Here is an 11,916-nt window from a genome sequence, read left to right as displayed (position 1 = left end):
ACGTTGACTTTCTGCACAATGTCTGCTAGTTAGTTTAGCATACGGCAGTGGAGGAAGTGAATGAAGCCAGCCCGTGTTGATAAGGCTTCCAAATTAAAATAAATTTGTCTGACAAAGCAGCAGCTCTCATTTACAGTCGTCTCATTCGGCTCAGTACTTCTCTCCTCTCAGTACAGTTGTTTACAGCACACGCGATTTCCGGTTAGCTTCTTAGCTTAGCCTCTGTCACAGCGACATAAGTCGCAGCCAACTGATCCAATCATTTTAAACTTCAACAGAGACCACGCMTCCTGCAAGAAATCGATTCTCTATGCATCAAGTCCAGATCCTTGAACGAAGCAAAGTGAAGGACAGGGTCTGGTTTAAACCAGGCTACATATAAAGTGCTGTGCAAAAGATTTTTTAAATGGCTGAAAAAGCAGCCAAAGAACTTTCTGAAAGCCAAAAGAAATAAAACTACTTAAAAAATCCAAAAAAGGAACGCTTGTTAGGAGAAAAGATTTAAAAGATGAGGGACAGCTCAGGACTTTTGCACCGTACTTTCCTGTGAACCCTTCAYTGTCAGTTCAGTCATGATTTTACTCTGAAGCCATACTTTTGACTTGCTCATTGAATAACTTATTTGGAGGACCCAAACAAAAAGTCAWTTTTTATAGTTTGAGTTGGTCGTGACTACAGACACTCAATAAGACCCATGTCTGTAATCTGTGTATGTTTATCTGTTAACAAAATATATTAACAACCAGTGAGCAGATTTGACACTCTTTCAGTGTAATCATTGGAGTTACATCTACAACTTGATTCAAAATTGCTGCTGCCATTGTTCAACTTTTTCAAATGCACAGCTAGGCCAGTTTTACAGCAAATAGGCTAAAATCTGGCGTGGTCATGGCTCAGAGTCATTCCCAACAATTTTATAAGTGACAACACATCGCATGAGAYATTTACTTAAAACTTTGCCATGAAAGATGTCAGGAGATGTACATCCCTTTAAATCTCTTTCCACATTACGTTCCCTTTAAGGATTGAGTGGGAGCTCAGGAGAGAACATTCCCTTTATCTATATTCTGAGCCAACTAAAGAACAGAACCATGTTGAAAAACCYTGACAGTTGTTTACATTTAAAGATAAAGGAAGAATCGTTTAATGCTGAACATTCAGTATATATAATATTTTAGCTTACACGAAGACATGGACACAATCAAGCTTCAACTTATATTTAACAGTAATTCCTCCATCTTTCTCTCTGAGAACAGGAGTTTATTCAGAGCTGCAAAGATGAAACTTTTACTGAAGGAAGATTTAGTCCATGCTGTGGTCTGGTTGGAGCTGACAGCTGCAGTGATAGAAGTTGATAGAAGTTGATAATCCTTTTTGTTAACTGTCACAAGTCCCGTGAAACTCAAATTAACACGGTATATAATGTACCTGTGCTTCAAACTTCCCTTTCCACCCTGCTGTGCCCTCATTTTGAGCACAAAAGCGCTTTGTCTTACTTTCTGTTATCACAGGGCTTTCCTTTTTTTGCTGGACAGCAGGTTTATATTTTCTGTTTGGCCTAATTTAAGGTATGTGACAACACGCATTGTGCTGCGGCAGGCGCAGCTCTGCTGGAGTTGATTAAATGCCTGAAGTATGAGCGTTCGCATGGTTTCTGGATAAGTCAACAACAGGAAGCTTAGAAGGCTCAGTGCGCCGGCCCCCCTGTGCTGGACGTGTGCGATAGGCTCCTCTGGCTGCCGGCGTTCTTGATGACGTAAGTGGAGGAGGGGCTCTTGTGCTTGCACTGATGGTCGCAGCTGCAGGAAGAGTCGGCCAGAGAGCGTCTGCCGCAGCAAAAGAAGCACCGCAGCAGGTCCTGGAAGAGGTGACCAGCAAAGAACATGTAGATCCAAGGGTTACAGCAGCTGTTCAGGCTGGCCAGCAGCATGGAGATGATGAAGGGGATGTCTGAGGAGAGAGGAGACGAAGGTCAGGGAGTTTGTAAAAAGGAATAAACCTAAAAAAATTATCTCAAGTGTCCAATCCCACAAACTGAAATACTTATTTTGACCTTTGAACCTTAAACTATCTCTGAACTGACTGTATAACACAGATTTTATATATACATAGTTTATCTTTAATGTTTTATAGCTGCTGTTTCTGAAGCTTGTTCTGCAGGTCCACTGGGATTTGTTTGTTTCTAAGTACTGCTAAGAAGCATCCCTACAGAGAAGTGGTTCCCAAACTCGGGTTCAGGACCCTGCTGAACCATCCCCATAAAAATAACATTTTTCTTTTGATGGTGAGTTAATTTTTGGGAAGCCTGCAGTGATGATGCACAAGAATAACACCCAGAGATCTGTTCACCATTTATGCTCTGATTTGTGAGATAGCTGCAAGATTTTGGTCTGACCGAAGCACACTCAATTTTTATGTAGGTACATCCAAACAAATAAACTGGTATTTCATGCTTTACTTGAATGGCAAATAAGCTAACCCCAGTAAAATCTGGTGTCAATGCAAAAAGTGTCTCTCAGTGATGCTGTTTATTAAATCATCCAGATTTAAAATGCTTACATTTCTTCAAACTCATCATCCTGGTATCACTTGAAATATTTTTTAAATTCTTTCAGATTAAATTATTTTCTTTTGAAATAAATCTTGTTCAAATTTAATTGTACCAGTCACAAGTTTCTGCCTCTGTTGTTTTGTGGGTCAGAAGCTAAATAATTTGGGATTTAATGAAGTTGAATTAAGTTTATTCATTTATCTTAAAAGTTTCTGTCTACTGGATGCATCAGTATGGAATTAAACATGTTAAGAGACGTGAAGTTTGCTTTATCTTTTCATTCAAAAGGTCTCTAATTATAAAACAAATATGTAGAAGAGACAGTGATTTGCAAAATACTCTCTTTAAAATAACAAGTTATTTTTCATACCAGTAAATGTATTTTGGACTTAAATACAGTGTTATGTTTCAGAGCTAGTTGTTAATCTGCTGGTTGGCCCAAAGCTTTGTTTTCACAGAAATTATTCCCTGATGAACATAAAGCCTGATGCTACATGTTGGAAGACAACCAAATGACTTGGCATCAAAAACAACTTCATAACCATTAAATAATCAGTAAAGCTTCAATAACAGGCTATTTCATTTATGATCACAGAACAATCAAGGTTATTTTCTGCTGTCAAACTAATGTCTGCAGCTAAATGTGTGTGAAAGATGTTTTATGTTGGCTCGCTAGGGTGTTAATCTGTAAGCATAACACAGTTAGAGAGGTGTTCAGTGATGTTATACGTTAGACAAACTCTAGAATTTAAAGTGAGGGCCACCAGTGTCAAGTTAAACCTGAAATATTTTTAGCTTCTTAAATTTATATCAGCACTTGTTTGGATTTAAAGTCAATGTCATTTAGAAATTTAAGAGCTGATACAGCTAGCCTTTTTTAGACTAGTCCTCAAACATTTTATAATAAATGAAAACTGCAGAGGTTAATGATGGTAAACACAGATTAATTCTCAAAAATGACAAATAGGTTCTTAAAAGAGGCTGTCTCGGGTGGAAAAAATACACCTTATTTCCTCCTCCCCTTCACAGCTGCCGAGTAGTTTAGACAGTTGAAAGTGACCCCCCCCTCTCTAAATCCTTAAAGGAGGGAGGGAGATTTAATGCTTATTCGCTTCTTCTCCCCTCAAGTGCCGAGCTTCTCCTTTTCCTGCCCGACTCTGACTCCCTTCAGGACTTTGCTTTGTCCTTGGAGCTCTGCTGCGTGCAGCTTCAACCAAACGGCCCCAAACTCTAAGAGATGTTTGTTTAAGAGAAAAGTCAAACAGCCCGTCCAGACCTGGATATCGCAGACGTGCAACACAGGTTCCATCGAAACTCCATGAATGGAACACATGAAAACATTTTAYTGTTTTGCTTTAAATTCTTTTGTGACGTTCCCCTCTTTCAATGTGTTAACCGGAAAAATGGAAGAAAGAGCAGATATAAACTGCTAGATTAAAAGAGATGTTTTTTTTCTTAAAACTTTGGCAATAACAGGTCTCTAAAGGCCCTGTCACACTTCAATGTTTTAGACAACTTATGCCAACTTGAAATTTTTAAAGAAATCTTTGAAGACGAATTTAAAATAATCAAATGGAAGCCTCATTTAGGTGTGTACATACTGTAATGCTGACAAATTGATAGATCATAATTTTTTTTGTAATTTAGATGAAAAACTAATTTTATAAGCTGGCATAAGTTGTCTAAAACATTATAGAGYGTCAGGACCTTTAGCAAAATATGTCATAAACCACTGGACAGATTTTAATAAAACTCTTAAAATTGCCATTGGATGTTGTTGCAACTGATTACAATTAGGAGTTGACCTGATTCAAGCTGGCCACCACAGCTAATAAACGTTAGCTAACACAAACATGGCTATACTAACTCAGTTAGTTTTACAGAACTTCAACTACAATGTGGTGTGGTAGTAGCTGGGAACATCCTCAACACATGCTCAGAGTGCTACACATTTTGCAATATTTTTGCTTAAAACTTTGGCAACTAAATTCAATATTATCTGTTAGCACTGGACWGCTAAYTTTGGGGTGACTGTAGCTGAGCGCTATCTTCCACACACCGAGTGCTATCACAGCTCACAAGATATCCAAATGTTGTATAAAACACATTATAACATTATTTACAAGGTTTGATCAAAGGGCTGTAACTCTGTCTCTTCTCACCACAAGGTGATCTGAACTCTAACCCTGACCTTTCATGTTGACTGCGTTCAGATCCTCAGAGAAGTTTATGGGTTTCAGAATTTGATGCCTACAGCATCTTACAATTCAAGAGTGTTAACCAAGCAGTGTTACTTAAAATAAATTGCATTAAATCCAAAATTAAGAACGGACATTCAGCTCAGTTATAAATACTTTTATACTTGGATTTAAATAGAGGCCTACTTTTGCAAAGAAGACATCATCATAAATAAGCTCAAGATCTTCAGCAGTGCTGTACTTTTTCAAACCATACTTTCAACTCTTTTGTTTAAATATTATTATTTCTATATGCATGCAGTCTATTAGGCAGATTTTGTTTCATTGCCAGATGTGAAAAATACATCAAAACTAAAATAATGTTAAACACTGGTCAAAAATGTTGGAATCTCACAGAATCTACGCATACATTGTGAAAATGTTGGATTTAGAGCTTGATTATTAAACTTACTAAAACTTCAAATGGTTCACCTGATATAGATAACTTCTACTTTTTATTTTATTTTTTTTTTTAATTTAGGAGCAGTTTTTATATACATTTTCCTTTCTGGAACCATACTGAGGGTAAAGTGGAGTTCACGGTGTTCCACAAAGACACTCTGTCTCCTGGAGACGTTCTGAACAACCCACTGGTCCTAACTACAGTTTTCTTCTCATACAGTGAAGAAAACAACCAATAAATGGAGACAAAAGAATTAAGATGACCTTGATAGAATTTGAACCCTAACCATCCCACAAAAGAAAAGAAACATGTTTAAAAGAAACGCAACAGTTTCACTTTGATGTTCATTCCACCTAAACTCACCAATGACTGGTTATTGTTTCAGTTCAGCCAATTGTTTAAACAGTTTTCCTCTTGAGAAATATATTATAATACCAAAACTTTAAATGCAAATGTTAATTATCAAGACTTAAGAATGTTCTATATATAAAAAATAAAAACAGTGGAATGGCTTTAAGGAATTGAGGCTAGAAAAGGGTCAATTAGAAAACCCTTCAAAGGTTTTTGCAGACTATAAAACCACCACAAAGAGGTTTAGGTTGACCTGGAGGGATACAGTGGTGCTTTCAACCAATTTCATGTGCTGCAAACTTTAAAAAGTGGGACACCCTGTGTGTAACATTATTATTATTATTATTATTATTATTATTATTATTATTATTATTATTGCCACAACTATTGTTTTCATTGCCCTTGCTGGAGTTTTAGATAGAGATCAATTTACGTTGAGAAATGACAGCATTGCAGTCGTTTTGCTCAAATTTTGAAAACGTTTTGCACAATCTTTGTGAAAAAGTATCAGCAGAAGGGATTTTTCATATTATAAATTCTGAGTACAAAAATCTGTGAGAAACGTAAGCACATAAAAAGTACTCATCATTATCCAAGAAATACTTTTTCTCTCTTAATGACATTCATATAGTTTTCCCTGTGTAAAACTGTTTTATTTAGCCAAAACAATTCACTTTAATAGACTCGCTTTATCTGCTTTCTTTCTGAGGATTCTGCCATAAAATCTAAGGGAGACTAATTAGAAGCAGCATGAAAAACAAACAACAAGTTCATCATGTTGATGTCTTGAAATAATCTGTTCTGAAATTAGATTTTTGCATAGATAACTCTGATTTGATATGTTGTTTGCTGGTATGGTTTTGTTTTAACATTTCTGGCAGAAAAAAATGTGAGTTTTCAGAGTTATGCTAGCTGTTAATAATATCCTTCTCCTTCTTTGTCCTTTTCATCTCTTTTGGGACATGAGGTTGTTATCAGCTGCCACATGTTTCTGTCACTGGCCACATGTTATGCTTCACACCAGGTAACTTTCATCTCCTGCAGCTCTGATGTCACTGCCCTTCATGTTAATCTTTGTTTCCTTTTACCAGGTGGTGTCCATCATAATAGGGATACACTGACTGTTCACCCTCAATCCATGGTCCAGCCATTTAAGATGCCAGTCTTATCTCCACTCTCAAACTGTTGTGCTTGGTCTTCTGGTATATAGATTGCCAGTTTTCATTCATAAATATGCCACCTTACCAGACAGTAGGGGTGTAACGATACATCCATCTCGATATATCGATTTGAATGGTTCATGATTCAGTTATATTGAGGTAAAATGAAAATATCGATCTATATCGTCATCATATGCTCGATGTGAATCGAAATCGTATGGCCATCTAACAGTCATTGTGTTAGATGACCATATGAAATCGCATTATATCGATCACAGACGTGAACTGGATCGAAATCATATTGTGACAAACTTTGTAATATCGAGAAATATCGAATCGTCATCCAAACATATCAATGTAATTTTGTATTGTGATAAAACTGGTGATGTACAACCCTACCAGACAGCTGTTGTGAAAAACATCCAGGTTGTTTCATTTTGGTTTGTGTTCCAACACGCTGAACCATACAGCACAACAGATTTAACGTGGCTGCTGGACACCTTCAGTTTGGTTTTAGAGGTGGGACTGCTTTGACTTTGAAGAATAACAGACTTTGTTGATGTTCATAAAGACATTTGTGGCTTTTGAAAACTCAAACATGCTGCTAAACGGTTCTGAGAATCACTAAAATACCGTAAATTGTTTGGTATTTGGACGGATGATGGTTTTCTAGTAAAGTGCATTATGACCAATATTACATGTTGTGGTTTTTAACATTTGATCTGGTTTCTTGGCTTTTGAGCTTTAGGAGACAACAGTGTTGTAGTTGTGTCTATACGGAGTTATAAACTCACTTCCCATTTGTGTAATTTTTTTTTATATTTTCAAAGACCTGAGTCATCGTCCTTCAGTTACATCCTCTTTCCCAGGATTTCCTCTGAACTTGTCACGATGTGTATTTTTCAGACTGTTTTGAAATTTATATTTATTTTCTGGAAATTATGTACTTTCTTTGTGTTTGATTACTTTCTTGTACCTCCCTGTGTTTTCCAGTCAACCTTAGTACTCTTCCATGGTCACCCTTCACTCCCCAGTTCTGCCCCACCCATTTCCACCAGTCTGCTTTTTGTCATTAAGCCACATGCCTCCAATCTCAGTGACCCTGATACATTTGTCTTCACCTCAACTTGAGCTTCATGCCTTGTTTTCCCCCCTCTGTATCACTTATCACTCTTGAGTTTAATTTAGTGTTTTTGCTGCCTTGCCAGCTTTTTGTTATTATTATGTTTTTTTTCTTCTCATTCAAGCTCCTCGAGTTGGTCTGCATTCCTGTGTCCAATGTCTAAAAACTGCAACAGAACTTCAGGGATTTCTTAATCTTAATACTGCACTTTAAGTCATGAAATATTTGCTGCTTGTCTCTACTTTATCCAGAAATGAGCCTCTGAACAAATGGATATTCTATAAATTACCACTTGGACCAGAGAGATAACTCTTTGATGTTCTGGTACATTTACATTCCCTGTGACTCTGAGGAGTTTTTCTCTGGACTGATAACCACTGTAAATGACACTCCCATTCATCCATGCTCACTCTGGGGAAGTCTGGCTTTTTACACCATTTTGCTGCTCTGAAAGGAGAGGGTGAGACTTGCTCGTGCGTTTCAAGAGTTATTTTGTGACTTGGAAGAAAAGCCTTTGTGTGACTGAGACAATTAGTGCTGAAATATTGTCAGGAGTTGATGAGCAACACATTTTCATCATCATAAATCTGCTCTTAGAACAAGCCGGTCTTCGGTGAATGAAGTCACCAACCATTAATCAGGAACATTTACTCTTTTTCACAAAATCTTTGCAACAAAAGTGACTTTACCTTCCCTTGGTGCAGCAGGATCCCACGCAGACCACATTTGGACAAAGAAAAACGGAGTCCAGCACACAATGTAAGCCAGGACCACGACAAAAGTCATTTTGACTGTGCGGATTTTGGCTTTGGAGATGAGCCTGACGCTGCTGACGCGCGCCAGTGGATGCGCGCCCTTGGACGGCCTCGGGGTGAGAGCCAAGAAGTGCTCCCTCCTGGTTTTCATGTTGATGTTCTGCCAAATTTTAAAGCATATCAAGCCGTAGCAGATGCTCAGAATCGCCACGGGAAGGATGTAAATGCTGAGACTCATCCACGTGATGTAGGCTTTGGCGCCCCACGGCTCCACGAAGTCCCCCCAGCAGTCATACACGCCGTCCCCCATCTCCCTAAGCGAGAAGATGTAGACCTGCGGGGTGCTGAAGACCAGGCTGAGGATCCAAGACGCGATCACGCAGAACCGGTCTTTCCCCTTGTGGACTGTGCGCAGCGGCTGGCAGATCGCCAAGCACCTGTCCACTGACATCAGGACCAGCATGTAGGTGGACGCGAACATCCCCACGACTTGGAAGTACTTGACCAGCCTGCAGAGGAAGTCGGGTCCGTAGAAGCGGAACGTGATGTCCCAGATGAGCTGAGGCAGGACCTGAAAGACCGCGACCACCAAGTCCGCGATGCTCAGGTGCTTCATGAAGTAGAACATGCGGGACTGGCCGTGCTTGGTGGTGTGGATGGCCCACAGGACGCACAGGTTGCCCGTCAGAGCGAGAAGGAGCACCAGGACCAGCACGGCCACCTCCACTTTGGCCACTTCCTCGTTCCGCTTCAGGGGGTTCACCGTGTCGTTCCCCGCGTGGCTTTCATTCACCCGACTCGCGTTGCACCACGAACCGTTCTGGGACCAGGCGTCCTGCGCGCGTAAAAGCTCCTCCATCGCGCGTAAAAGCGCCACTGTGGCGCAGCCGGGTTGTCACATCACCAGATCCAGGAGCGCGCTCAGCTGAGGCGGGTTAGCTGCCCTGCGCAATTTAGATGCTTGTTTACTCCAATAAAACTAGTTATTGTTGGTAAACTGTAGTAACACGCAGAAGTTGTGTCTATAAGGTGACAAAAAAGACGCGTAAATTTAAACTCTTATTGCCCTGAAATGTTTTTAAAGCTGAAAAAATGAAGACATGATAAAATGACGATATTGTGTTTTGAAGAAGCTCACCTTAAAAACAGTTTGAACTCTGGGATTTTGTCAGAGCGCAGTTCTCTCCTCAGTCTCTGCGTGCAGCTGGAAGTCTGCTCTGTAAGCTCCGTGCCTCACTGATGTTTCTGTTGCCCCTCCCGCCTCCCCCTCCTTCCCCACATACACCGGAGCAGACAGGAAACTGCGCTGAGCAGGAACAGACCTCACTTCACAGAACCCTCTTTATCTCTGACCCTGTTTAAATCTTCATATTTCATGTACGTCAAAACCATCTCCTCCGTGTTTTTCTGGCTCTAAACCTTCCACAGAAACTGTATTTACAGTGAATTATCTGAGCTGCAGAGGTCACCTAAAAAAACACTCTACACACCACTAATTTCTAAAGAAAACAAGGGTCCAGTATATGGATTTCACCCTAATGAAACCTAAAACTGGTGTTGTTGTTTAGTAGTTATTCCTTTTTTTTTTTTCATTAAATTTAAACTTAGCTGGGTTCAAGCACTGGCTGCCTAAGCTGAACACAAATACAATATGTTTATTTAAAAGAAAAAAGAAAAAATCTTTTGACTTGAGTATGATTGAGAATCACTTTCTTATTGAAATGATTTTGAGATATTTTTTGTTTTCATATGATTTATTTTCATGACATCCTGCAACAATTTGTTTTATTTGGGTAGGCTGTAGATAATTAGCTTCAATTAACCGTCCTGCTGTCTGAGGCCTCAAAACCACTTTGACCCAAGGGCAGCAGGAGGGTTAAATTCACCTGACAGCTAAATGCAAAGAAATATGGTAGGACATTTCAGCCACTGTTTACCTTTCTAGTTTGTCAAATCAATGGTTTTAAAAACCTCACGAAAATCAGGTAAATTCTTAACATCTGTACCTGTGAACTCTAAACAAAGAAAAAAAAGTCAAATTATGTTTATTTTTGCATAATTTTAAATGAATAACTATGGTCAATTTTAACTTGTATCATTTAGCTGTTAAGTTCAATCCAATTTAAAAACAAATCTAATTTTAAATCAGTACAAGTTGATTTGTTTGTTTCAATATCCAAAGTTTAGCCACAACGAACAATACTATAAGTTTCAAGTTTCCTATTTATGTTAAAGTTATATAACACAGATTTGTTGTAAAAAATTCTACTTAAATTGGATTTTTTTCTCTAATTTCATTAATTTTTTGAGCCCAAATAGGGTCTTTTCTGATTGTTTGCGCTGAGCAGCACAAATGTGTGAACAAACAACTGTTTCCTCCAGCTTGTTGTACAACTGAACACTTGCAGGTGCTCCATTGTTCAGTTTTTCACAACCGGACCTCACACGTTCACCATGTGTGCGCTTGTGTGTGTGTGTGTGTGTGTGTGTGTGTGTGTGTGTGTGTGTGTGTCAGATACAATCTGACCACACAGAGTGGCAGGGAAACAAATAGGTCCCCCCACCACCTTTTAACAGGAGTCAGTGTTTGTTGCCCAACATAATGTTTGTGTTTCTCACCTGCTGAGACACAAACAGTTTTACCACAAAATCTGAGCAGTGGAAAAAGAAACTTCAACAGATTACAACAATTCATCTCCAAAGTTGTCATGTTTTTAAATGTAACTACTTATGGTTTTTTAATTTGTTGGAGGTTTTAAAGTTTATTGCTATCAGTGCTCGATTCAAGGGATATGTTTTGTCAATAAATACATTTTTATGATTGCAACAGCGACGTTATATGACAGATTTGATTTTGCATGGACCAAACCAGCATGTGCATTCATAATTAAAATCTGCACATTCAATGCTTTTCTGCAGGTGGAAGAATGTAAATGCCTCAGATTTATCCCTGCAATAAAAGGGCAGCTGTTTCCAGACCTCTCAGGAATTTCCCCTCTTTAAAAAGATAAAGGAATATTAAAAAAAGTCATTGATGATGAAGAAACTATACTGAAGTGGCTAAAAAAATAAAGGAAAATGTCTATTTTAAATGTCTTGGTTATTAAAAGAATAATAGTTGTATTAATTCAAAGATTCACCCACCTAAATTAATATATATTTTTCCCACAAAAAAGCACATCATAAAAACAATGAATAGAAGCAGAATTGATCAAAGATTTGTGTTTTCCAGCACATGGCTCACAGGTGTTGATATTTTTGTTTTTCTGAGTTGTGAATTCCTCAAATTCCTGTAGAAGTGGTGGGAAATGAATATAATATAATATAATATAATAT

General features: G+C 38.5%; 1 protein-coding gene across 1 annotated transcript; it reads right to left on the bottom strand.

Moving 5' to 3' along the window:
• Positions 1–438: 438 nt before the first annotated feature.
• On the bottom strand, positions 439–9,781 carry LOC106516075 (isotocin receptor). Its single transcript, XM_014006257.1, has 3 exons — positions 9,719–9,781; positions 8,515–9,602; positions 439–1,950 (listed from the first exon to the last, which is right to left on the bottom strand). The coding sequence occupies exons 2-3, from the start codon at positions 9,437–9,439 to the stop codon at positions 1,688–1,690; spliced, it is 1,188 nt and encodes a 395-aa protein (XP_013861711.1). The 5' UTR covers positions 9,440–9,602; positions 9,719–9,781; the 3' UTR covers positions 439–1,687.
• Between the last annotated feature and the right edge of the window lie 2,135 nt (positions 9,782–11,916).

The sequence above is a fragment of the Austrofundulus limnaeus genome, unplaced genomic scaffold (genome assembly GCF_001266775.1).
Source record: "Austrofundulus limnaeus strain Quisiro unplaced genomic scaffold, Austrofundulus_limnaeus-1.0 Scaffold35, whole genome shotgun sequence".
Lineage (NCBI taxonomy): Eukaryota > Metazoa > Chordata > Actinopteri > Cyprinodontiformes > Rivulidae > Austrofundulus > Austrofundulus limnaeus.
The sequence above is the reverse complement of the archived record's forward strand: the minus strand, read 5'-3'. Positions and strand labels throughout refer to the sequence as shown.